Source organism: Aulonocara sp. 'chitande type north' Nkhata Bay, linkage group LG9 (genome assembly GCF_057382095.1).
Source record: "Aulonocara sp. 'chitande type north' Nkhata Bay isolate Kocher_YH1m ecotype deep benthic linkage group LG9, A_spYH_male_GT1.1, whole genome shotgun sequence".
Classification (NCBI taxonomy): domain Eukaryota; kingdom Metazoa; phylum Chordata; class Actinopteri; order Cichliformes; family Cichlidae; genus Aulonocara; species Aulonocara sp. 'chitande type north' Nkhata Bay.
The window spans coordinates 18407899-18434676 of NC_141352.1; the positions used below are offsets into that span (position 1 = coordinate 18407899).

The following is a 26778-nucleotide window of genomic DNA, read 5'->3' on the forward strand; positions in this document are numbered from 1 at the left end:
GGTTGACTTTTAATGGGTCCTATTTTCTTTTTATACATTTTGTACATTAATTTAAAAATTTAATAATCTGAGAATTTAACAATGAAAACAGTGGTTAGTTGACGGCCTTTTTAAACATGATTCAGCTAGATCTCTACTATAATAACCCATTATTGAGCAAGATTTCATATAGGCCTTATTAAATAAATAAAATTCAGGACTGATTTGATTTTCTCTCACTGTGGTAATGTCAAGTGCACATATTAACATCTGGGTGGTTAAGTTTTTTTTTTCCTGTCCGTTTTCAAACAGCAGTACTTTGTGAATGCCTCGTGCTACCACGATGCATCAAATATCATCAGCAAAACTCGTCTTCTCTTCTTTCCCAAACTGAATTTTGTGAAGCTCACATTAGGGGCAGATGTCAGGTGTTCCCAGAAAAAGAATAAATAGGATGAAAGATGTTACTTAAAATTGCTTCACAAATAAGAGTGACAATGTTGATGTTTCCACTTTTATTGTCGGGATACTTGCTTCATGTAAAATATTTCAATACATTACAGTACAATGCATGTTCCGCCTGCCATCCTCCATGCGATTGGTTGGTTTTGTCATCATGTTGTAAGGCTTAACCACAGCACATGAGCAGTCAGCTATTGCAAGCTGCTTTGCCGCTCTCGCCATGAAAACAGAACCATGAAAACAGATTAAATTAGAAACTACTAAAATCTTTTTTTTTTTTTTTTGTCCTCTCTGAACAAAAACCCCTCAAAGCCACAGCTGCGAGTGGCTCCACATCCTCCCAGCATGTTTCACAGCAGCTCAGTAAAGTCCTCAGCTGAGGCCCTCGTAGGGCCGCTTGCACAAAATAAACAGACAGACAGGAGGACAGGAAATCTGTCAACGCTGGCAGTCACATAGCAGCTTTCAGTTTCGTCCGAGCTTTGACAGGAAAAGGGTAAACCGGCCGGGGTAGGCTGTAGGTAAAGGAGACAGGTTAAGAAGAAAGGGGGAGGATATGACGGAACAGATTAACATTTCCTTTAAACCACGCCATCTTCTCTTACATCCGAGATCCGAGTAACAGAAAAAGATTTGATTCAATCAAAATTTCCTTTTTTTTTTTTTTTCCTTTTTTATTATTATTATTATTTTTTTAAAACCTTCCTCCCACTTTGTGTCTCACCTATCACGTTTTCTCTATAACTGTGTTTCTAATACTGCGGTGTGTTATCTTTATCTGGAACAAAGTGAAGACCATTTCTTTCAGGCCTAACGTACTGCTGTAGAGATGGTGCCCTCTGTGAGGTGAAGTGGGGTGAGGCAGGGTGGGTTTTGTTGCCTTGGACGCCCCCCACATCCCTCGGTACATTCGTTCAGGTGGGCGTGGTGAGGGCTGTGTGTGTACATGTGTCTATTAACGTGTGTATGTGTGTGTGGGAGGGATGTTTCAGTAGCGGTGGGTCTGGTGGGAGTACTGGGGCGGCTGTTGGGAGGTAGAGGAATATCCCATGCTGCTCTGGGGCAGTGATGTGCTTGGTCCAGGGTTCTGGTAGGCAGCATGTGGATTGGAGCGCTACAGGAAGAAAACAACAAAGAAAGCAGTGACATATTCACAAAATCTTCTTTGTGTAATGGTTTAATTTGCATTTAAACTCAATGAACAACATATTCCAGTAAAATGATCACACTTTTAGTGTGGTGACATCTTAAATTCTGCATGCAAGAACAGTTGGATACATGGAAATTTCACTGTCATGTTAAGTAAAGTCACTTTTATTATGCAAAAACACCATCACTCCACGTTTCCAGTCAGATTAGATGGATTTGTGTCTGAGCATGTGTGTCACATCTGAAACACGATGATCCAACATTCACATCCGCCTCATGTTGCAGATCAAAAATGGTATTTGTTGCCATTTCTGGTTATGTGTGCAGCTAAAAAGCCATTTCCACATCATCCAGAAAGTAAAATAATACATATGTCAAGCATGAGAGGGTATTTAACATGTTCAGTTCTGCCACTGCGAAGAATATTAAAAGTATAAATCTTATAGTATATTATATTACATAGTATATTACCAATACTTACATCTCATGTAACATTCTTTTCAGAGTGGTTGCTATAATATTTTTGACCCTAGCCCACAACATCTTATGCTGTCGAGAGATTTCTAAACTTGTCTAGCCTGTGAATGGAGCGTTTCGTCTACAAAACAAAGCTATGCTATTTCACTGTATATGTATTCTATTAAAGTCGCTCGCTGATTTAATAAACAACAACATAGATGACAATCCAGAAACAGTGACAGTGAATATATGAGAAAGATGGATTTACCTGGTAGTCTGAGGTCATAATGAGGCCACCTGAGGTAGTGGTGGGCGGGACAACTCGCACTTTCTTTAGAGGCGGGCCCTGGGCGTGGCTGTTGTCTGGGTTGCCTGTGTGCCCCGCCCCATTTGTGTGGTTATTTCCCTGTTGCTGCTGCTGGTTTTTCTAAAGGGCACAAAAATATCACTTAAATTACACCCTGGACTGTATGAAGTTTCACTACATGTTACTCAGCTTTATTGTAAATTTTCTATATTTCTCATTTTACTTTTCTATATTACACCCATCTATATACCAATCAATTAATGTTTAATGACTTTAGTAATACAGCATGTGGCGTATGGATATGTAATATTTACTTTGTCTGCCTTGTCCTCTGGCTCCTCCTCTGTCAGAAACTCCCTCTTGGGGTAGGGAATCTGGCAACCTGCAAACACACTAGAGGAAAAAAAAAGGCAAAGAGGCTTCTTCATCTTCAAACATTAATTCCCATGACTCTGAGCTAATTAGCTAAGAGACCCGCTCAAGGCATCCGTAGATCATGTGATTTAAGCTAAGGACGAACACAAGACAAAGAAACTATCTTGTGAGTTGAATGTAGTCTGTGTGTGTGTGGGAGTGTGTGGAAGTGTGTTCGGTGTAACTCACTCAGAGGTGGGTAAAGGCTCCTCTAAAAAGTAGGGGTCCTGCATGGCCTGCTCGGATGTGATTCTACGGATGGGGTCCATGGTCAATAGCTTTTGCAGCTGTAACATATAGTGCACCCAGAGTTAGTCTCAAACATGACACAAATTCACACAATGAAAATGCACACTTTGTTTGTTAACTAACCACACTGGGCACTTTGCAAATCACACCCATTTAAATGCTTGTTAGGGAAAATTTCTAAGTAAGCCAATCACTTGACACAAAGTCAGTGCATTTAGACATACAGTCCTGGTCACATGGATCTGCTAAAGCTCAAACTGAACATCAGATTGAAGAAGAAAGGCGGTTTAAGTGACTCTGGCTGGCTGTTAGTGCCTGGTAGGCTGATTTCAGTGTTTATGACAATCTGTAGAGTTTACAGAGATAGTCATATCCCATAACGAGTGAATCTCTGGGGCCAAAAAAAAAAAAAAAAATGATGGCAGAGTCACTTGTCACCACAAGGTGTCCAGTAGAGCACTGCCAAATTTGCAACATGTCACAGCAAGAGAAGACCACACTGAAAGGCACTACAGTGAGTTTTGAACAGTAAATTAAGGCCAGTGAAGACAGGCTTGCCAAAACTGCCCAGTGGAGGTTCGGAAAAACAATTCCTAATCTGATGAGTATATTGATCCATCCAGCATTCCTATCCCCAGCTTCTTTCACACAGGGCTGTGCCTGTATTTCACTGTTCTGTGCAAAAGGTCAGCAACCGAATAAGGAGGCCACATCGTTGTTCCTGTAAGACAGCAGTTGAGACCCAATTCCAATACATCTCCTATGTCCTCCTACTCTGTGACGAGTGTCACATCTGCAGCTGCTGAAGGGTCTCATGATTAAGGGGTAGGGTGGAAATGCCGTTCAAGTTCTTTGCAGCTTGTAATCAGCATCCTTGGTGATTTACACTGTAATCAGACATTATGTCCGTAACTTAGTGGAGGCGCACCTCAGTTTGTTTTAAATGTCACCCCTTTATGATAACAGTGTACCATCTTCTCAAGGCTACTTTCAGCACAATAACGCATCGTGTCCCAAATCTCATATCATCTCATATTTTCTTGCCTCCAGTCAACAGATATTAATGCAATAAAGCACCTCTGGGAGGGAGAAAATCACATCATTGAGATGCTACCCACAACTGCATGATGCTAACATGTAAATATGTTCCCAGCATCTGAAGAATAAAGGAAGCTCTAAAAGCAAAAGTAACGTCAGGTATAAGCAACAAAATGGCAGATGACTGTAAACTCTTGCAAGTAATCGTCCTACTTCTCCTATCCTGACACATTTTAACTTACCAAGTGGAATGCTTTGCTGTCTGGTTTAACTTTATGTTTTTCCATGTACTTTATAAGGCTGCAGTTTGTGTATCTGTGGGAGAAAATTATATTAATGGCATGCCTTCAGTGGATTTATCCTGCATAACAATTATTAAATGAGTAAAAATCACACAAAGCACCCAGAAATGTCTTAACCAGCAGACCTGCTTTGCTCTGATCTTAAAAAAAAAAGAAAAGAAAAAAAATAGGGCAGTGTTGCTCTGCAGACTCACGTGTTCCTCCTAAAGTCTTTCATCAGCGTGGAGTGTTCTGGCATCTTTTTGATGTCCTCCCAGTCTTTATCTGAGGAAAACACAAGATTACAGCGTGTCACACCCTCTCACGAAGGACATATTATGTAGGTTGTTTTTATTTTAAGCAAAAACGCTCATAATTTCCACACAACGCCCCATTGTTTATACAGTGCATAATCAATCTGCATTCTGGCAAACATAATAAGATCTATTTCCTACAAAACTGACATGAACTTGCTTATCTGGTAAGCATTCACATCCATCATCTCTAACCTTTTCAGCATAACCCCATAAATATACTTGCCAAACATGGCAACGAGACTGTAAGACTTCCCCCCATTTTCTGCAGAATCTAAACAAAGTCCATCAAATACACTGGTGAATTATACAGCAAGACCAGGAGTGATAGTAGAAGGAAAAAGAGCAGGAGCAGCTTAAGTGAGCTGGAAAAAATAGGCCCAAATGTAGCCCTAGAAGTACAAGTTTCTGTGTTTGTGACTTGGCTTCATCTAACATGTCAGAGGATTGATGTGCAGAGCACTTAGACCACATTACTGCCTTTAAAAAAGAGAAGCCTGAAAAAGACCAAGGAATGGAAAAGGCTTTTCTTTCCACACAATTTCTCCACTGAATATGCAACACACTTTTTATAATAGCAGGTTAACCCCATTAATAGAAATACTGTGGAAAATCCGGTAAATCATTTCATGCATGTTTTAAATCGGGTCAATCAAGACTCACCGGCAGGGAAGCCCATGACATTAAAGATGCGGTCCAGCTGGTCATGATGGTAAGGGTTACTGGTCTTGATATCCTCCTGGCGACAGTGGAATATGGGCTCAGACGTCAGCAGCTCCGCAAAAATGCAGCCAATCGCCCAGATGTCTGTAAGCACGCACTAATTTCAGCTCAACTGGTTGCACATGTACACACAAGGAGGACAGAAAGACAGATGGTGCCGCACAATCTCACCGATGGCTTTGGTGTAGTGCCGAGCTCCCAGGAGCAGTTCAGGTGCTCTGTACCAGAAGGTGACCACCACAGGGTCGAGATCGGCTAAAGGCTTCAGCGGTGAATTGAAGAGACGAGCAAACCCCATGTCCGCTGCACAATGGGTATGTGTGTCAATGAACCGACAGATAAACTAAGCAGCAAATAAGTTTTAAAAACGAAACACTATACATACCAATCTTTACTCTACCCCTCTCTGGCCCTTCCCCCATCACTAAAATGTTCGCTGGTTTCTGATGGAGACAAAGACACACAAACACAGATAAAAATGTTTCCACACTCCAGACATCTGACAGGAAAACTTCCCAGTAATTAATTCAGCTTTGTTTGGCCCAGTTTCTGAACTACAGCCCTGCATGTGTAATGCAATCAAAACTCTTTCTTGCTGCCCTCTAGTGGACAAATGACTGCAATTTCCCGAACAGGAGAGAGAAAGTCTACCACATTTCGATCTCACTTACGGCAGAAAACTGACATCCTGTTCATGTGTTAACAAGTTAGTTACTCACCAAACAACCTAAGAATACTGTTCATTTACATATTCATCTGAACACATACAGACTGACACATGCACTCCACATATTCTCAGCCCAATAGCAATCTTTACGTCTCTCATTAACAGTTTAACCTAATTTTCCCTTGTAGCCAAACACCCTCCTCTCCCCCCAATCCTCTTACAAGATCTCTATGAAGGACCCAGTTAGCGTGAAGGTAATGGATGCCATCCAGAATCTGATAGAGCAGAGACTTCACCATTCCTCTAGGCAACTGAAGCGGCTTCTTGTTGGCCTTAGATGCTCTGTGGAACTTAATAATGTGCTATGGAAAGAAAGGGTAAACAGTGAGCAGGGCTTTGCACGTACAGACTGACTGAAATGCATGTTCTTTTGCTACAGATGATCACAAAAATGTAAGTGTGCTGCAGGCGAGTTGAGAGAACCTAATGTTTGTGGCATGTGTTTCCACTTCCTTGGGAGGGGAATGCAATTGTTGGAGCTCTGTGGCAGAAAACTGCATCTAACTCAGTTCTGATTCTCTGCCAGCTGTTTCTGTCAACTGTAATGCAGCAGAGGTTTAACTGCTCAACGTGGAATACTTCTTGGTGGATGCGTGTGCTTTAATGAGACTTACCAGTGCATAATTAGCACTATTTCAAGTCTCATTCCTTATTACTGGTTGAAGGCGAATGTGAATGCATTGGCATTAAAAGGACATGCAAAAAATAAAAAACAAATAAACAAAAAAACAGCTATCAAATTGCATGCACATTTATGACCTAATTATGAAGAGAGGCCTATTTTAAGTCATGTCTTTGTGCTCATAAAGATAGGTGGAAATCTGCAACCCATGCATGCATATGAATATAAACTAATAAAGAAATGCTTAAAACAAACTATTTAAAACCCCCCAACATGCATTACCCCCATAATATGTGTGATAAGTCATGTCATGCAGGTCAAGTGTGTGTATATGTGTGTGTTGTGTGTTTGCATTTTACCCAGAGATCATGTTCAGCATAGTCAAAGAGCAGCCATACTTTACGGTCAGCATGTGACAGGAAAACCTTCTGCAGTGAGATGACATTGGGGTGCTTCAGCTCCCGCAGCAGCTGCAACGTACAAACCCACTCAGAAGGCCAACCACACAATCTCATTACAGACATCATGAATGAAAATGACGTAACGAAAGAGAAACTTTGCGCTTATTTTTGTGACTGTATTGATTACCAGAGATTATACTTAAACAGGGGGGTGGACACGATATCATCTCCTCAACTGAACACTTTCAATCTTTGGCAGTAAGATGCTTTTTTTTGTTTGTTTTTTTAAATGCTTGTGAGGCAATACTTTATATCACTAATTCTGTGTCTACTCTCTATATGCACTGCATTAACATCTGCTTCCTGACTTTCAATTTTACGATTGCTTGCACAAAAACTAGCGTGTGAATGTCATTCAGACGTTACATAAAGTGCCTGGAATGGCACAAAGGTGTTTAATCACAGACCAAACAAAAGGAACAGAGTAAGCCAAGCAGCTCTTACTGCAATCTCTCTGCAGGCTGACATGGAGATGCCAGTGCCTTCAATCTGCTTGAGGGCGTAGTCCTTATCATCCTTCCTACAAACACACAGAAAGGTAGAGCAACATCAACACCAGACCAGTCCAGACTGAGGGCCCCCTGAGAGCCGTTTGCACAGCAACATAAAGGGGGGCACTTGGCAGCTGCCAGTGGGACTCTGAGAAGAGGCCGAGTTGCATTACCTCCAAATTTGTGTAATCAAGCTCACCTCTGAGGGTCAAAACAATAGAGAGGGAAAGGAAACAGGGCCTGTCTGGCAGCTGGCAAGGGACAAACAGAGCACTGGCACTGGCGCTTACTTGAACGAATTGGTTACAACCCCTCCCTCTGCCGGGCCTAAATCATCTCATAAACCCAAGCTTTGTGCCTCCTCAGGCCTCGTCCAAAAGCAGCAGCGCAACTCTGCTAAAAAGTCTAATAAAAAAGCAGGCTCCTAAAGCGAAATACAGACATCTTTAAACACTTTAGGGCTCTTTTGTGTGGTTCCTGCTGCCAGTATGTCCGGGCTGTAATAACGGGACTAGTAGCTTAAACCATCTTGAGCTCTCCCCCAGCTCTGGTCCAGACACAGTTAAGGCTGTTACAAGGCTGGCATTAGAAACAGCAGGAAAGTTTTAGGAAGAAAGGTGGGTGGTGCCCTGGCATCCTGAGGGATTAGCACACTAACCACCACATGAGTCTACAGTTTGGGTTCAGCTAGTTCCCTTACTTTACTTCATGCAAAGGCTAAAAGCATAAAAAACCCCGCAAAAATGTTAAAATTGGGTAAAAAACAAACAAACAAACAAACAAAGAAAACAAACAAAAAAAAAAACACTAAAGAGTGCAAAAACTGGGCATAACTAAAGATTATTTTTTGAATTCACACAAAATCTTGTATAAGTCTCTTTGCAGCCATGTAGCTCATGTATAAGAACGACTTTAAAAAAAAGAAGAAGACATCAACAAGTGCTTCCACATGCACCTGCTGTATTACATTTACAACATCACATGGGAGAGGGAATTAAAAAAACACTTTAGCTTAAATAAATAAAAAAAATAGTACCTAGAGTTAGGCATATAAGTGACAAAACAGATGCATGAAAAGGGAAAGCTCCAATCCCGGTGGTAAACCGTATGTCGGTGTTTTTTGTGCGCGACACAAAGCTCCATCAGCATCCCAACAGTGCGAGCTCAAACTGCTCACTTTTGTCTCTACACAAACCCAATGCAACACTCCCACATCTGCAAGTGGCCTTGAAAGGGGGAGGAAGAGGAGAGAGGTAACATTTATTTGGAAGATGAGAAGACAGGCAGGAGGCGGGGGGTAAGCTGGCTAAGGGTTCACTGGCTAAAAGGCCTTGCTGCTCATCAACTCACCCATCTTTTCTCTTCGCCTTGTATACATGGCCGTAGGTGCCTCTACCCACTTTGCATCCTTCGTACTCAAACAGGTCCTCGACACGCTCTCTTTCGCCGGTCAGCTTCACTTTAAAATCATAGTCCATTTTCACCACCGTCTGGCCTGAATGTATCTGCTCCTTCCTTTTTTTAAAGCGTCGCTTGGGAGGCAACTAGGCTCCTCCACCGAGCTCGGTTTGGTAATTCAGCTAGTTGCCTTCTCCAGCGTGGCTCTTTCCTTCCTCCAGCCCGGCTTTCACATCGAGTTCTCGTCTTAAAATTAAAGCTCCGGAGGAGATAGGCGGTGCTCCGAGATAGTCCAGGTGCAAACGGAGCCCCAAATATATTCCTTTATCTTGTTGCTGCGTTTCTCTTCAGCCGGTATCTGCTCCAAAGGGACGCACTTCACTCGGTAACGACGGCGTATTCGCGCACGGCATTGTCGTAAAACGTCGTGAAGACAGCCCTGCAGCAGAGAAAGAGCCAAAGAAAAAATGGGTAGACTGACTACACCACGTGGAAATTCTCAGTCTCACTCAAATATAGCTGAGATATGACTTGATTTCATCATATCGTTTTTATGCTAAGGAGAAGTTAGCTTATTCTTTTCCGTATTGTGGGTTATTACGTGGCTATAAAAGGGCCGTGCAAACAAATATCTGCATATTCTGTCCACCACAAAGAAAGCAGACATGCGTTTGATTTTAATTCAAGAGAATAAGTAAAGTATGGTTTAAATAGCACTATATTACGAAAAGAAAAAGACTGTCCAAACAGATTAATGTTGAATGGGCAAGCACGGGATAAAATAATGAAACAATATACTTTTAAACTCTTTTTATCATCTTCTTTTTGCTGTTCCCTTTAGTGGTCACCACAGTGGATCATCTCCCCCCATCTCACCATATCTCTAGCATCCTCCTCTGTTACACCAACCCTCTGCCTGTCCCCCTTCACTACGTCCATGAACCTCCTCTGTGGTCTTCCTCTTTTCCTCCTCCCTGGCAGCTCCATCTTCAGTACCTTTATTCAATATATCCACTATCCCTGCTCTGCACATGTTCAGCACTCTTGAGGTGTGCCTCTGATATGCTAATTTCTAATCCTGACCCTCCTGGTCCCACTCCCATTGGAAATCTAAGAGAATCAGTTTAAAGTATTTTAAAAGTGGAAAACTGCTATGATTGGTCCAAGAACCTATCAACTCATCACCATACCCTGAGATGTTGGAAGAGCTATTTTAGTTTCTGCAGCCAGCAACCTATATAATTTCCAATAAAGAATGGCAGTTATGACTGAGATACAAGATATGATTAGCTGAATATTTAAAATAATTTAAACGAAGGCAAACAAGAACCCTAATGTGGTATGGAAGCTTGTTCCCACCACTAAAAAAAAGTCAAGATTTCTGGGTTTTAATCTGAAAATTTCATCTTACTAACTCACATTTCTGAGAAAATAACTTTGAAGTTTTAGATAGTATATTTGATAGTATAGTATAGCTGAATAAAAGTATACCAACTTTATAAATGATGCTTTTACACTGACATTCACTGCTGTCACCTAGGTCAGCCAAACCTTGAGCTTAGCTTTGATGTTATGTTAGGTAGGAACTATTATAGCCGGGCATCTTGTTTTTGACCGACGCTGTAGTGCAGCACCGCTGGTCCCATCTTGATTTGAGAGAGCAGAGGGAGCAAAGCGAACCGTCCATATTACAGCTGCCTCGTCAGGTACGAAATTCTTTTATATGCCACTGTCAACTCTTATAAAAGTGTGTTAGGGTTAAGTGATAGGTTCCGTGTACTCCCACTGCTTGAGAAAATGTTCTGTCATAATAAATTATGATAAGTTAATGAGCCTCGCAGCTCGCTGGTGGGTCGGCTAGCGGAGCTAAGTGATAGTCGCTAACGCTGGTTGTGCTAACGAGCTAGCGCTGAGTTAGCAGCTGAAGCATTGCGCACTTAAATGGCTTTTAAAATATCCACAATTCTAATTGTAATGTTGAGCCAATGTTGTCGTTAATCGCTACTATGTGTCAACATCTTGATTTTGTAATTCTCTAATAGCGCTGACGAGATTCTTTGTCTTTCACTGTTTGCCCTGCGTTTACATGGAGGAAGCCTCCCTTTCGGTTTATCACGGCCCGCCTATGTTCAACACTGATTGGACGCCTGGCGTGTCCGTCTTTGAGATTACGCCGCTGATTGGTGGCTAACCAGGATGACAACGCCAGTTTTGTTGCTTTATTCCGCTGCCTTCAACATGGCCTTCCGTGGATACTGTTGTCACTGCGTTAATGTTAGGTTTCGTGATGACTGCTTCATTGTTACACTACCCCTTAGATTTACCGTGGTAGGGATTTAACTGAGCATGTGCATACATATTAAATTTGATGAATTTTCGGCGCTAGCCTCTAGGCTAAACGTTAGCAAGATTAACGTAGCCATTTCCATTCTTTTGCTGTAAGTGTTTCGACAGAAAATGGATGGCGTTGATTTAACTGTTGCCCTTGGGTAGAAATAGTCACTCAAAGACAACGTTGAGCAAACAGCTCATATTTGCACTGTGTTTTGCGCTGGTCTTATTTATAGCAACTGCTCGCGTTATAACAGTTTGATCTTTGCCTGTCCATAACCGAATCGGATGACCATTAGCTAACACATGACTTGTTCATCTGCAACATATTAGAAAGACAAATATCTACAGAGGGTAAATTTAAGTGACAGATCATCCGTGACTGACTCTTGCTTATTTGTCTGCCAGCACTTTATACGGTGATGGACCCTCCTGGTGGGGGAGATGAACGGAGGAGGCAGGCAGAGCGTCTTCGAAGGGAGGAGGCGTACTATCACTTCATTAATGAACTGAGTGAAGAAGAGTACCGTCTAATGAGAGATGGCAACCTGCTGGGCACTCCTGGTAAGGAGGGGCACTTGATGCTTTTGCACAGTGTTGTTGGATCTGTACCCACAGTTATTTTTATTGTACAAAAAAACAAAAAGCCCATGAAATTTTGTTTTATAGGGGAGGTGACTGCTGAAGAGCTCCGCCAGCGTCTGGATGGAGCAAAAGAGCGTTTGTCATCTCAGCCTTCTACCGAGCAGCACTCGCAGACTTCTGAGTCTGGAGAGCAGCAGAGCAGCAGCGGTGAGGGAGAAGAGAGAGGTGCTGGAGGGAGACGAGGAGCAGGTAGGAAGGACGACTTCCCTTAATCTTTCCAGATCTGGCTTTCGTGATGTTTTGTTATGTTAAGCCCCAAAGTCACTTTTGAGTTAAATGGCTCTGTGGTATAGTGGTAGAACATTCACCTTACATGCAAAAGATCTGTGGTTTGATTCTGGGGTGAGAAGCAGACCCAGCTGTTCACCATTAGCTGTCGTTTTGTCTGGTTGTGCACCTCGTGACTTTTGTAATCTGGCAGATTGTGCTGCTAGCGCTGCAGCAGGGTTTAAGATAAGAGTTTACAATCATGTCAGTTTTCGCTGCAGTTTTAAAGTGTATCAGTAGAGAAGGTCAGAGATTTGCAGATTATTCCCAATATATAGGGAGATGCTGCAGCAGTTTGAAGAGATGGAAAAAAATTTGCTCTGGATTTATTTCAAATGTCTTTACTTTCAGTTTTGTCTACTTCTCTTCCTATATCAGCGCTAATGTGGTATTGTCTGAGTCGCGGCACCTGTCATTCATCAGAATACAGCAGCAGCTACCTGCGCCTGTCCAATGAGAGCAAATAGAAGTGACTATGTGACAAGCACTGGTGACGTGTGAAGTCACAAACAAAGGGGTATACCGGGGTCTTTAGGGATCCATCTGCTGTGGTGACCCCTAAAGCTGTGTACACACTGGAAGCAATTCACAGCAATGTGGCGACTAGAGACCCTAGAAAGTCATCAAAATTCAAGTGAATAAAGACAAAATGACTGCAGGGGAAAGGAAGTAGGTGTCATTCGTGATAAACCTTTGTCAACATTCAGAGGAGTAAATGAACAGACTAGTAATGAGACTAAAGACTACCCATGATTGACATATGACCTGGTAGTAAACTTATTAGGGGGTTACCGAGGGAACTGGAGCTTAGAATGTCCACAAATGACTGGCCATCAGCTTCAAAGCAATGTCCAGTGAACGAATCATCCATGGCGGTGTCTTCTTATATGTTGTTCCCCGCCTGGATGCACCAATCACGGAGAGGCACCTGCACACTCAGATTTCATATTACACAAAATAACGACAACAGTTGTAACACAGCCAAAAGTTACTTAATTTTTGATTTAAAAAAATGTGACAGGAAAAACACAAAATAATCTTTAAGGACTTGACTTTGGCAGCAATAAAAAGAAAAAGGAAAAAAAGGATGACAAAAGACAGGCTTCGCAATATGTCCTGTGAAGGTCTTGTATTTATTTTAAACCTTGCCTAAGCTGGTACCAAACAAGACGGCGTGCTTTGTAGAACCGTGTTTGTATTTATGTTTTAGCCTGACAGTAAATGCAGTCTAAGTACTGGTTTTGAATAGTTTAAAATGGCTTTCATATTGTTGCAAGAGAACAAAAGCAAGATTTCTGCTAGAGACCTGTGTAAAGAGAAGTAGATTTAATGATTTTACCTAGTCGTAACCTTTTTTTTTTTCTCTTCTACTTCTTCCTACAGGGGGCGCAGAACCCGGAGCAGAAACTTCTAATGGTGACTCATTACTGGAGTGGCTGAATACTTTCAGACGCACTGGTAATGCTACTCGCAGCGGACAGAGTGGCAATCAGACATGGCGTGCTGTCAGCCGGACCAACCCGAACAGTGGAGAATTCCGCTTTAGCCTGGAGATCAACATCAACCATGACCAGCCAGAGCCAGGGGAGCATAATGAGACTGTGGATGCCTCAGACCCACCAGTGACTGCCCCAAATACATCACCCTCAATACGAACTGCTTCCTCCTTTTCAACCTCTCGACCTTCAACCACGCCAAGGCCTGCCCCGTACCCTACCCCCCGCCCAGCCATCAGTAGGCGGGTGCAGACACGGCGTACACGCAGCAGCACTACCACACTTTCTATGAGCCCCCCTGCACTTCCTCCACCAGTGGCGTCCTCAGCTGCTATTCAAAGGAGAGGTGGCACTTTGCACTCTTTAACACCTCCTCCCAACGTTCCAAACCCTCCTCCTGATCAAACTATACCTGTACAACAGCAAGCCTTGAATGTAGAAGGAGAGCAGGGGCGTAATGATGCGCCTGCTTCTATAGACTGCCCCCGGGTGTCATCCCAGTCTGCGACACAGGCTCCAGCAGCGGGACACGAATCCCGTGGCAGTAGGACTCGATCGCATGGTCGCACACGCAGAGCTGCATATGGAAGTGGGCTTTCATCGCGCGTGTCAAGGCGAAGTCGTTCCCCTTTACACAGAGTTAGTGTTGCTAGTACCACTCTGCCATCCAGTAGTGATTCCAGCAGCTCATCCATTAATACTGTTGAATCAGGCAGTGGCACAGCCTCTGTGTCAATGGAGACTGGAGAGGCTGTGTCAGAACCCGTTGTTCCAACGGAGCCAGCTGTAGAGATGGTTGAACGTGAAAGTGAATCACAAGTAATAGGAGCAGGAAGTTCAGCAGTGCGAAGACATCCGACCATCATGTTGGACCTGCAGGTGAGAAGGATTCGACCTGGTGAAAACCGCGATAGAGACAGCATCGCCAGCAGAACACGATCTCGTGCTCGCGTTGCTGAAAATACAGTGACATTTGAAAGCGACAGTGGTGGATTTCGACGCACCATTTCTCGCTCTGAGCGAGCTGGGATTCGCACCTACGTCAGCACTATTCGGATTCCTCTGAGGCGTATCAGTGAGACAGGCCTGGGTGAACCCAACTCCACTGCCCTACGTTCAATCTTGCGCCAGATCATGACTGGATTTGGAGAGCTTAGCTCCCTAATGGAGACAGAGGCCGATTCCGAAACTGTTGCACCTAACCATTCAGATCCTAATGGTACAAACGGTAACAACAGCCCAGGCAGTCGCGTGAATACAAATGAGAGTGCACCTGGCCAGGTTAGTACAGGTGGGGTAGTTCACGAGAGGGTGGGGCTGGTGAGAAGTGATGAGGACCAGAATGGGCAGGCTAGGCTCGGAGGAGTAGTGAGCACCACAGATGGACGGCCTACCAGCAGGGACACCAACAACCTAGTAGAGAACGGTACTCTACCCATCTTGCGGCTGGCACATTTCTTCCTGCTCAATGACGAAGAGGATGATGAACATCCGAGGGGCCTGACCAAAGAGCAGATTGACAATCTATCAACGCGTACGTATGGTCAGGCCAGCCTGGAGGGGGAGATTGGTCGAGCCTGCAGCGTCTGCATAAACGAGTATGTCCAAGGCAACAAGCTGCGCCGCCTGCCCTGCTCTCATGAATTCCATGTCCACTGCATCGACCGCTGGCTCTCTGAAAATAACACCTGCCCCATCTGCAGGCAGCCTATACTTTCAGTGCATCATGACTGACCTATTATCTCACAAACACAACTATCCCGCTCCTGGCTCCCTGAACTGAGCAGATCCAAGTGGGCTTTGCATGTACATAGCGCTTTCATGGTTTAATTTCTTTGATTGCTCATTGTGTTGAAGAAGGTTGAACCAAAAGTGTGGAATAAGAAACTATAAATGCAGAGAATAAACAAAACTTTATTTTTTTAGACCTTTGGTTTTCAACAACTCATTATTTTCTTTTCTTCTTCCTGTGACCTAGTTCGCTTGACTCTGCGATGACGCTTCAGAAACTTGTCTATAGAAGGCATTGATGCTTATTAAGGAGCTCCTGTAGCTGCTGCTGAATAGTCTCACTTTAAATCTTTGATGTCTGACACGCGGCAACGTCTCTGTGACGGCTGGACTATACAAATCACTTCTAGGCTCGATTTCTCTTCCAGTATAGGATGTAAATAACTCACCACTGCTTATATTTAAGGGTTTTGAAGAAAGCTGCTCTTCACATGCGATTTATTCAGAATGGAAGCAGGAAGCTTAGCTTATTTTAGCTTCATTTTTCAGCATCCATTTTAAAGTGTCCCATTACAATTGGTTAAGAATTGTTTATTTGTCGGGTATAAATGAGGAATGTCTTTAATTTTGAAACTATACTCTGTCCATCTAGTAGTATTTGTTTAAGCCCTTAAGTCCCATATAGTCACAACATAGTAGTCATCCATTAAAGTAACCTGCTAAAAACAGCCACTTTGAAATCATTAACATTAGCCATATGAGCAGCACAGTTTCAATGAAATGCAAAATGTGATAATCAGGAATTCAGACTTGTCAGTATGAGTTGTGCAATGCAGAGGGGAAAAAACAGTATTGTTTGTTTTGCTGTTCATTGTTGTTTACATTGTAACGCCTGAATATCATCTCCACTTAAAGTCTTGTTAAGAAATTGATGTTTGTTCTTGGTTCCTGTTTTTAGGTCCACACCTGACAGGACCTTTGTCACGAGGTTGCGTAGTTAGCCTCTCACATGGAATTAAAAACAAAAAGAAAGAAATTGATTTTCAGTTTTTGCGGTTCTCTGGCTAACTCATAAGTCTTTATTCATGAGACTGGTGCAGGAAAAATGTTTTTTCGATAATGAACTTGTCCAGAAATGTTCTGCTAATGAGAACCTGTTTACTCATTTTTTGCCCCCCTGATTGGGTCTGTGCAATGATAGCTATCGGTTAAAGTTTCATTGCAAGTGCACACGTGTGAATAAGGCCGTGCTAGTAATATATTTCTCTTTGCTCTTTGTTTGTTTTTACATAACATGGACAAATGTTGCATTTCTAGTGTAAAACAGGTGGGATATTTAGCTGAGCCACCCAGTCAGCATTTTCCCCACCAGTGTCACTTTGTACATCGGTGATTGCACAAGAGCTACTCTGCCTGTGCAGTTAACACATCACTAACAAAGCTGCAGGATTTGTGCAGTTTAGTCTGTAAGAGTGTGTGTGCGTGTGTGTGTGTGCGTGTGTGTGTGATATAATTATGTGCGTGTGAGGGGGGGGGGAGGTCCGGTGTACCAATCAAACCTGGTTCTCAGAAGGCTTCTCTCTGGTGCATGTTCACCTTAGATAAAATTGTGGGCAGTTCAGGAGTAACTATTTATTCTGTTTGTATTTAATAAGATGGAAATCGACCTCTGAAATATGAAATGTTACAATGTGATGAGAGTAAATGAAATGGTTATGATGAACATGTTACTATGTAATAAAATGAAGACGGTTTTCTTCTCTGCTCCTTAACAGTGTAATAAAATGCCGCTTTGTTATGCTGGAATTTCTACTGTATGGATGTATATGGTTGAAACTGTGTCTGCGCAGTGATTACGGCCAGGGCATCATCCCATGCCACTCTTTAGAGGATATAATAGATTAATCATCACACTTTAAATCAAACAACCACCACCAAAAGAATTCACTTTAATTTTATTATGGTGATCTTACAAGTGTAATGAGGAGAGTAACTTTAAAAAAAACCACACACACACAAAAAGAACAGTTATTGAAATAATCTGTGTTAAGATATGAAAAACAAAGTTTGGACATTGTTAGTTCTCAGTTTTCAAAGCTAATTCATTAAAATGTACTATGAACACACCTATCTATACGAGATCATTTGCATAATTATTAAACTAATATACAATAAGCTCAAACGTCCCAATGTTTTTATACTGAAAAATCAAGCAAAAGTATCAAATTTCACTCACACTCAGCGAAACTGATCATGAGCTACATCGATGTAAACCATATATTTGATTGGCACTTTGGGCAAGTTTTCAACTTGTAGCAATTTTTACATTTATATTTCATTGTATTTATTTTTCTATTAGGTACCTACTTCTCTTCTCCGTGTTTTCATTTTGTTTTATAGACCTGTTTACCTGGTTGCCTTAGCGACAGAAAGCGAAATAGAGATTACACGCGCTTAATTATGCGCGTCTTTGGCGTGCGCACCAGCGTGCCATGGATACGCAGAGACTCTGTCTCCGTGACGTGCGCTTCTTCCAGGTTCCCAAGCAGGCCAGAACGACCCTCGGTCCTCCGGGAAACGTGGCAGATGTAAACAGCAGCACTGGCTACCAATAATCGGATCTATTTTTAAAGACCTTGTTAAATCTGAACTTCCACTCAGCACTTTTAATTGACCTAAGCGATAAAAGCATAAACGATTATATAATAATATATAAACTTTTTAAAAAGTACTTTGAAAACAAAGTTGCTGAGAATTTCTAATAACAAGGGAAATCTTCTAAAAGACTTAGCTGTTTGTTCAGTAAAATGTTTCTGGCTGTATCTTTATGTATTTATCTCACACTGAGCCTCTAGAGACCGGGAGCGCTTACGCGTCTTATCCTCATCCCATGCGCGCTCCCGTGGCTTGTCTGAAGCAGTGTCATAAAGCAAAACCGAATACGAGCAAAAATGTCTCGCCTTTCCTTAAAAATATGAGCCTATTAAGCGTTCACTAAAACCATTTCCAAGTAAAATAAAATAAGATTTAAAAAAAGAAAAGAAAATATATTGTGAAAAAGTTGCTGTTTTCACAATATAACAAACATTTACAGTATAGATATACTGTATATAAATATATATATATGTTATAATATATAAGATATATATTTTTCATTTATTTATTTTATGCCCCTTTTATACTTTATATTTTAGACACAGAAAGGCAGCCAAATGATAGTTGGCTTTTAATATAGAATATAGTGAAAAAAAGATTTAAATAATTTCAAGTGTTTTGTGTGTGTATATAAAAGGAAGACTTTTATTTTATCCTTGTGACAATAAAGCTTTGAAACTTGAAACTACATTTTGCTATTAGCAGGTTATGTAGCGTGACAGTTATTAGTGTGTGTACTGTTTGTTTTTTTCACTTTAAAAACAAAATCAATTAATTTATTTTCTATCCTCTTAAAGCCCGAGGAATAAAACAATTGCCAGAAAATTATATATATATTTTTTGAAAATGGAGGATTTATTGAACCATCTGATTAAATTAAAAAAAATAAAAATAAATATTAATTTCTAATATATTTATTTTTATTTTTCATTTTATTGCTCAAAAACTTGTATAATTTATTTCGGTTTTTCATTAGGGAAAAATCACACGGATGACGTCTCAAAAAAAGGTGGCGGAAATACGATACAGTCGTCTTTACAGAATCCGAATCAAATAGAGTTATAGGGTTAAATAACCCGTTTTTCTCCTATACTGGACTTTGTAGGTTTAAATATGCTTCATAAATAAAACTGAGTGCACCGAAAGCAGAAGCAGGTCACCGTTTAACCGCAAACTTAAGCGTTAATTGACCGGCCGATGTCATGAATCCAGTTTATTATAGTCTAACGTAATTTTATTTTGAAAACACTGACCGGAAGCAACTATTGTGTCTAGTCTGACGCGACGCTGGAGCAGGCTGCCCTCTACACCACATCTCCGCGGTTTGACCGAGAAATAATGATCGCTGAGAAGCAGCAGCAGCAGCATCGGCGGCAGCGGCGACCGCAGCCCGAGCCCATGCAGAGCGTTGCTCCCCTGCTCCCCTCTCCGTGAGCATGACACCGCTCTGGCCTCCTCGTTCTAGCCGCACCGACTCTCGTTCACCGCTCGCAAGATGTATTTCAACCGGAGAGCCAAGAAGATCCACAGCGAGGGAGGTAAGCAGCACGAAGAAACGTGTTATTTAATCTTTGCACGACCCGGGTTCCGCCCGCCGCTCTCTGCTGTCACACATCACTGTGAAGTGAATCCCACTAACGGGCCTGTCCTTTTTTCTGCATACAGCGGCCTGTGTAGAAAATCGTGCGCTTTTGATATGTGCTTGGCATAATAACGGGGAACCGTTTTATTCGGGACTGCGGCATCCACACGGAGGGACATGCCGGTGTTTATCCTCCAGTCTCGCTCATTTCTTGGCACCGGAGAGGAATGCAAAGGGCAAGCAGACTGCAGGTGCCTGCTTCAGGTCTCATTTAGAATAGCCTGGCATCATTATGGAGGAGCCAAGTGAAGGAATTTCTGATGACCTCAATAGTATTTATCTTCCACGGGTTAAATGTGTGACCTTATCAATAAATATTGACTGCCTTGTGTAAATCTGACCTATGGCCTTGTTATGGTGTTATATAATTATGCTGTAACAGATTTGTGTTCCTCCTGTGCTGCATCATAGTGTCCGCGATTGACTCTTAGAAAAAAAGACAATGTATTAACCTACTTTTGCTGTGATTGAAAGCGAAATATTAGCAATATAAGGTGACAAATTTACCCCCAGGCCTGCAGATCGGTCCAAGAACAGCCTATTACCTCGCCGACTTAAATGCCACGTGACTCTCTAAAGCGCTCTCCTTATCTCACCTTTATCTCAACCTTAAGGGCATCCACATCCACAGCGTGTTCAGTTTTAAAGTGCTTCACACCCTTATGTTGAATAAAGGGATGTTTCAGTCTGTTGCTCACGCGTGAATCTGCCTCATGCAACAAGATGCATTGAACCCCCGTTCATGCAAGAACCTGCACTGTCTCAGTTTTTAGCAGGAAAATGTCCTCATCAGCTAACAAGCTGGCCAGAAGGTGAGGATGCTGAAACAACCTGCTGCATCAGATGATTTCACACATGGCAAGCAGACGCTGGATTGGATTGTCCTGGAAAAGAAGAGCACGTGTTCGCCTCATCCAGTGGCTTTTAATAGTGACCGGCACATATTGTCAGGCTGCTCTGCTGTTGTGTGTGTGTGTGTATCTGTGTGTGAGTGTGGCTGCATGCCTCTTGCAGCTTCCAGAAATAGAAAGCAGGGTAAATTGTGAGCGCCAACTGGGCCATACTATCTTCAGGCCAGAAGTTCCACATATTTATTTGTTGTTAAAAAAAATGCATTTCCACTTTTTACAAGCAGAAGGTCAAATGGTTAAGAAAGTGACATTGTTCCTGTTTTGTAGATCCCTCCCACCCACTTATTATTTGCATATATAAATATGTTTTAAACTGAATATCAGGTGGTCTCATGATGAATTTGTTACCTTATTTACACTGTGATTTTCAGATATAATCCTGCAGCTTTTTTTGGTTTCGTGGGGTCTAAAAGTTGCTTTAAAGCTTTTATACTTTAAGCACAGGATGGTAGTCTAGTCAACGTCTGCATGTTTCCGCCTGGGTTCCTCACGGTGCTTTTACTGTAATCTCTTGAAGCCTGACCGCTTGATTCTTTGCTCCAATTAGCGAGCTGCCACATGCCTGGCAATGACGTCTGCAGCTGCCAGTCTGTCACATTTATTTACACACATTTGCAAAGAGAGTTATAGTTTTAACTGTTTGTGTTTAAGAGGAGCCTTAGAAATATAAAGCATGTGTGTAGTAGTGAGTGCTGAGTAAAAGCTCCATTTGAATATCAGTGTAAGGCCACATTTTCTACTAGTGTTGATGTGCTTTCTTAATGTGAGTCATGCAGCTCAGCCAACTGTCAACAATACATCTGTTTAGGGAAGATAATGACTGGTTGTCATGGCTGCCAAGCTACCTAAGATACCATTTAGGAGATAACAGGGAGGCCCAGTAAGCTGCTGAAACAAGGCATTTACATGAAGTAGCCAGGAGGAGGCACTCCTGGGCAAGCTATGAGGGGTTTGGTCAAAGTGATTTCTGAGCAGCTGTTCAGGCTTGCATCCATCATATGCTGGCATGAGTCTCATCTCAGCTCACACACAAACAAATCATCTGGGTAGTCACTGACACGTGGATGTGCTGTGTGAGGTACAGTCTGTGTGTACTGACTTGTTGTCTTGTTTGTGTGTGTGTGTGCTGTCCTCTCTCGCCGTGGCCTCTCTCTCTTGGCGTCCACAGAGCAGTTAGTGTTGACCACCATTAGGCAGGAGTCTCCTGAGCTGCAGGACCCAGGCCAGGGCGCCGGTGCTACCATGCGTGCCCGCCTCGCAGACAGGTTTGACAAAAGTGAGTTTGCTCGAATTAGACTGGATGATGCTCCCATCTGTGTCCGGAGTCCCAAGGTGCATGTACCAACAGCTAGGGGCAGGCGTGTCTCAACCCCCGGCCCTCAAGAGCTACAACATTGAGTTACTCACATTAGGATCTCAGGGTCTTTGCAGAAAAGGTTATGACACGTTATCACTGTTGTGGACTGATCATCTGTAGCTCCTTGGGGCCTGGAGTGCGATGAATGCTGAACAGGACCCTCTCACTGCATGTGCTTGTAGATATTGGTGGCATACCTGTAGTAGTTCATGCTGGTGAAGACAAAGCTATATGGGGTATTTAAGCAAGTGCATCTGCATGCTGTAGAACTCAGCACATGCACGCATAGATATGGCATGCCTGCATGCATGTAGGTACGACTCTGGGTATAGAGAGGGGCATGGGAGTAGCTGCATGTCGATGGGTCTTTTTTTATGTTTTATGGCTTTAAAAGATTTACTTTCACCTGTTTGTGTGTGTGTGTGTGTCCATAATGCAGTGTCAGTGTGTGTGTGTGCATTTGCATACATTAGTTTAAGGTGTATGAGCGTGTTGCAATCGCACCTGTGGGATTATTAGGTTATGGATGAGCAGCAGGTGAAGTTGCAGAGCAGACACAGAGGGGATTATCACGCTTGCTCACTTGGGCCGTAAGAGGCTTGCTCGCCTTACTTCCTACTCTGTCAGAGCGGCCAATGGACCCACTGGGAATGATAGACGCCAGGTCTCCCGAGACCTGCAGATAGGGCGTGCAGGTCACCTAAGAGAGCAACGACAGCCATGGGACGCAGGGGTCGCCAAGGCAGACGGCGCTCTGTCGGTAATGCTTTCCTGACAACACACAGCCATTTTATTCTTGACTGGATTCAATGCATGTAGGCAAAGATGTGGGGTTTTTTGGGTGTTTCTTTTTTCTGAACTTCATTAACGTTAAATGGGGAGGGGGGAGTTGGTGTTTAGCTCAAGAACACGTTGACAGGCCTTCTTGTTGTAGAGGATGACAAATGGAGGTTTTGCTGTTAAGGGATGAGCTAAGACACTTTCCTGCCATTCTTTGAGGCAGGGATACCAAACACAGAAATAGAGTACTTTCATTTTCATTGTACATTCAGATAGTTGTTCAGATAATGAAAACATAGAATGAGCCAGAGGATCTGTCCCAAGTGTGGCTTGTTTGGAGTGGAAGTTCTTCACCAACCGAGGATAATTGTATTCTGCTATAACTGCTGTTAATTAGTAGCTATTATCTTTTTGGCTAATTTCATTTCTGAGCTGAGAATTGTGTCTGCACCAGGCATGATTGGATTAGATGCCCAAGCATCTCTGAAGCTACATTCATGCCATTTCAAACTCTATTCTGACAGGCAGTGAGGGACACCGCTTGACAGTGGAAAGCTGTGGGCGCAGCACCGGGGCGGAGTGTCTGGTGAAATATGCTCTGCCATACTGGAAAATGTTGATGAATTATGCAGCTCCCATCTATGCATTATTTATAGCCTGGCCAGCTTTTTAAACTGTGAAGTTTTGGCACGAGGCCAGATCAGATTGGATTCAACACAAACCCACAACAAATTAACACCGTGTATTAAGATATTATGAAGCTTGTGATAAGTAATATGCTTTGTTTTCCCATCTGAGGCCCTTTGCAAATGCTGAAACATCACATTTTGCCTGCTAGCTGTGCTAAATGTGTTTGGCTTAATCGCCTTCTCATGACACATGTATTCTCAGCAGAGAGGTGCGTAAAAGATTATCAAGCATCGTTGCATAATGGATGTATGTTTTCCTCGGAGCGTATGATTGCTCTGAGGAAAGGAGACGTGTTTTTGTTTAAGACTCACCAACAGAATGGGTGGCTGGTAGCATCCTGCAAGCAGAGTAAGAGATCAGCGTGTTAATTGAATTGGGATCAGTCTAGTCTTACCTGTTGTGGCTGCAGGTCATCAGACCTGCGCTACCTGTGTGTCTGTCTTGGGCGCTTCACGTGTAATTGACCTGGCTGCTCTCTGAATGGGGTTTGCTGCTGAGTCATCGCTGGCCTGTTCGGTAATGAGTTACGGAGGTGATGGCATTTCTGCTCCATCAGAGATGAGTTACTGAGGCATTAATCTCCTCAGAAATGAATTATAGCTTGAGTGGGTTGCTGAAAAAGCCATTATTGATCTCCTTGGAAAGGTGTCTACAGGGGTTTTAAAAAGTGAAGTGGAAGGATGAAGTTTGTTCAATAAAAATGTCTGCCCGTGTAGAAATGACCAAAAAAAGGCTGAAAACATCAGAGGTGCTCGATGGCATTATAGTTGGCATGCATTGCCGTTTATTACCTTTACCTTTGAATGTTCCTTGATCACTTCCTCGCAGCTCTTTACTATCTCAGTTGACTTTGTTGCAGTTTGCACTGTGGAGAGCTGAGCTGTGATTGGGTCTTAAATCTCCGTGTGGTCCAGAGGTAATAGCTAATGGAGATATAGAGATAAGAGGCTGTTCATTTTCTGTGGGCTTGGTTAGACTTTGACCCTTCCTCTGTGTCATGTGCGGACACGTCGCGGGCTTGTGTGGAGCGGTTGGAGTGCGCAAACTCTTGAAATGTCGAGCAGTTTTGAGGTAAAAAGCAGAAAACACGAAAAACTCACAAATATAATACCACGGAAATACGTTGGGTTCACATAACTCCCTGGTAAACTATTAAATAGGTGTAGCCGTTTCCTGTAAGCACACGTAACCTTATGTCTCTTTCAGTGGAAAAAGTCTGATGGGCCAGCAGATTTGATCACGTAAGCCTGGCTCGCTTACTTCTGGGTAATTTTACAGTTTATTGGCTACTTTAGAGCCGCAAGCTTGAGTGGAATATAATAGTATTAAACTGTTTGGTTATTGATGAGGGGAGAAGATGACTCGTCTATTGTTGGAGTTCGGTAGTGCTGCAGAAATAGAGTTTCAGGACTGTGGAAATTCAATCTTGCAATTAGCCTGCTGTTGTTTTCACTTACAGATTCACTGACAGAGAGTACACAGATCCCAACAAACTCAGAGCATTGTGATGCATATGATTTCATTATGCGTTATATTTGCAACAGCTTTTAGGGAATAGTATAACAATGACACAGCTCGTACATTTGGCCTATTATACATTGCAATTTTGGACATGCAGAAACACAAACGACTATATAATCTATACAACCTGCAAGAAGTGACTGTTGCTGCTGTTGCAGAGGCATCACAGTGGAGGGAAGCAACACGAAGTGATCTGATGGATAGCTCCAGCTTCACGGATGTTATTTGACCCATCTGGTAAAGTGCCACTAGACCTTAAGGCGATATCAGGCTTCTGGCCCTTTAAAGACGAAACCCCGGCTTTGCCCCTCCGCAGCACTGAAGGAGCTCCATATGGCTTCCTCTCCTTGTCTGAGCTGGTAACAGCGAGCGGCTCGATACCACACCAGAGGGAGGAGATCGTCCAAAAAAGAGACGGATAAAAGCTTCAAGAGGCGGCAGGTGGCCAGATGACACGGCGGCGGAGCTTCTCGGGCCAGTATCTTTCAGCACCGGGGCTGGGAGTTTCCTGCTCAGCAGAGCCGAAGGAGGGCAGAGGGAGGACGGGCGTGCTGCTGCATCTGTCCTCGCCCAGGTTCGCTGTTGTTCCAGCTGAGTAAACTGTGGCGTCCCGACCTGTTTGGGTGTCCGTCACTCCCCTAACGGCTCCACAGAACCGCACTTGCTCCGCGTTAATGCGCACGCTTGATGATGAAAAACTGCCCGGCTCCCGGAGCTCATGCGGGGGTGAATGAGCGGAGACCACGACGCTTTAAAATGGTTGGAGACGACAAAGCCGGGAGGGCGGGCGGGGAAGCAGCGAGTCTGCAGGAGGAAAAGCGTGGTGCATCCTACTCTGCCACTTCCCCCCCCTTTTTTTTGGATAATTTGTTCTTAATGATGGTCGCGATGCGCGAGGAGGTTTCTCAGTTTTACATTTGAGCAAGTTGAAGTGCTGATTTAAAAAAAAACAACAAAAACCAAACCGACCCGGTGTGTTTGTTCGCCATTGTGCATCCCTCAGCACATCCATTATACGCGGGGGGTCCCGTGGGCGTCGGGAAACGCGCGTGTGTGCATTGACGGTACCTGAAAGACAAGAGGGGGGTGTTTATAACGGGAAACGTCATTGAATCAACCCCGCCGGCTTCAGCATACATCAGCATACAGTAGCCTCTAGTACTAATTAGTCGCCCTCGCTTTTGAACCTAAACCACGTCTCCAGTCTCTGTCTCTCTCGCGCTCTCTCTCCCCTTCCCTCCCTATCTCTTTCTCTCTCTCTCTCTCTGCCTCTCATTCTCTCTCGCACTCACTCAGCCTCGCCTCTCTCCCATCAATCCAACGGTGCAGGACCTGCTTGCTCGTCCGCCGGTTACCGCAAGGCAGATGATGAGATGTCCGGGACCACTTCCCATGCGGATCCCGTAGACGCCTCGGCGCGGACGGTGCTTCTCAACCGGCCTCAGAATACCAAGTTCTGCGACAACCATGTCAGGTAGGCGTCACCCCCGAGCTTTTAACTTTTGCTACAAAGCATGCCTTGCGTGCCCTGTGGTTTTACGCACTGCTTTTTTAGGAATAGAGGACTGTGCTTCCTGACTAGCTGTCAGCAGAGAGAGAGAGAGAGGCGGGAGGATTTTACCCAAAATAATCGAAAACTTTTTTTTTGTTGCTGTAAAAAAAAAAAAAGCACTTCAAA

At 43.2% G+C, this 26778-nt stretch overlaps 3 protein-coding genes across 17 annotated transcripts in view; 2 read left to right on the plus strand and 1 right to left on the minus strand.

Annotated features, from left to right (window-relative positions):
* Positions 1 to 479: 479 nt before the first annotated feature.
* Positions 480 to 9513, minus strand: cdk8 (cyclin dependent kinase 8). Its single transcript, XM_086306266.1, has 13 exons — positions 9027 to 9513; positions 7630 to 7705; positions 7084 to 7194; positions 6264 to 6404; positions 5761 to 5818; positions 5547 to 5678; positions 5316 to 5459; positions 4554 to 4623; positions 4300 to 4372; positions 2960 to 3057; positions 2671 to 2749; positions 2318 to 2476; positions 480 to 1555 (listed from the first exon to the last, which is right to left on the minus strand). Exons 1-13 carry the CDS (start codon positions 9152 to 9154, stop codon positions 1430 to 1432), a joined length of 1395 nt encoding a protein of 464 aa, XP_086162392.1. The 5' UTR covers positions 9155 to 9513; the 3' UTR covers positions 480 to 1429.
* Positions 9514 to 10632: 1119 nt separating this feature from the next.
* rnf6 (ring finger protein (C3H2C3 type) 6) lies at positions 10633 to 17350 on the plus strand. Of its 3 annotated transcripts, none has more exons than XM_086306263.1 (4): positions 10633 to 10780; positions 11814 to 11969; positions 12075 to 12239; positions 13701 to 17350. In XM_086306263.1, the coding sequence occupies exons 2-4, from the start codon at positions 11828 to 11830 to the stop codon at positions 15545 to 15547; spliced, it is 2154 nt and encodes a 717-aa protein (XP_086162389.1). In that variant the 5' UTR covers positions 10633 to 10780; positions 11814 to 11827; the 3' UTR covers positions 15548 to 17350. The 3 variants fall into 3 exon arrangements, with proteins under 3 accessions (XP_086162389.1, XP_086162390.1, XP_086162391.1); XM_086306264.1 differs by lacking the exon at positions 10633 to 10780 and adding an exon at positions 10793 to 11512; XM_086306265.1 differs by lacking the exon at positions 10633 to 10780 and adding an exon at positions 10793 to 11402.
* Positions 17351 to 19461: 2111 nt separating this feature from the next.
* atp8a2 (ATPase phospholipid transporting 8A2) overlaps positions 19462 to 26778 on the plus strand; it is a 48597-nt gene continuing 41280 nt past the window's right edge. For 3 of the 13 annotated variants that reach the window (XR_015131042.1, XM_086306250.1, XM_086306251.1), the window contains exons 1-3: positions 19463 to 19737; positions 21921 to 22028; positions 26430 to 26574. Coding sequence is in view for 9 of the 13 variants with exons in the window: in XM_086306250.1 (XP_086162376.1) it covers positions 19695 to 19737; positions 21921 to 22028; positions 26430 to 26574 (296 nt within the window). In the remaining 4 variants the exon portion in view is untranslated. The other 10 variants (XR_015131043.1, XM_086306256.1, XM_086306262.1 and 7 more) reach the window with 9 other exon arrangements.

Excerpts from the sequence above, each read along its gene's own strand:
- cdk8 (XM_086306266.1), bottom strand. The coding sequence starts at position 9,154 with ATGGACTATGATTTTAAAGTGAAGCTGACCGGCGAAAGAGAGCGTGTC. Across the intron at positions 5,679-5,760 it reads GAGGGGTAGAGTAAAGATTG|CGGACATGGGGTTTGCTCGT; the intron begins GTATGTATAGTG and ends CCCATTGTGCAG. Across the intron at positions 3,058-4,299 it reads ACAGCAAAGCATTCCACTTG|CTGCAAAAGCTATTGACCAT; the intron begins GTAAGTTAAAAT and ends TATATGTTACAG.
- rnf6 (XM_086306263.1), top strand. The coding sequence starts at position 11,828 with ATGGACCCTCCTGGTGGGGGAGATGAACGGAGGAGGCAGGCAGAGCGT. Across the intron at positions 11,970-12,074 it reads CAACCTGCTGGGCACTCCTG|GGGAGGTGACTGCTGAAGAG; the intron begins GTAAGGAGGGGC and ends TTTGTTTTATAG. Across the intron at positions 12,240-13,700 it reads TGGAGGGAGACGAGGAGCAG|GGGGCGCAGAACCCGGAGCA; the intron begins GTAGGAAGGACG and ends TTCTTCCTACAG.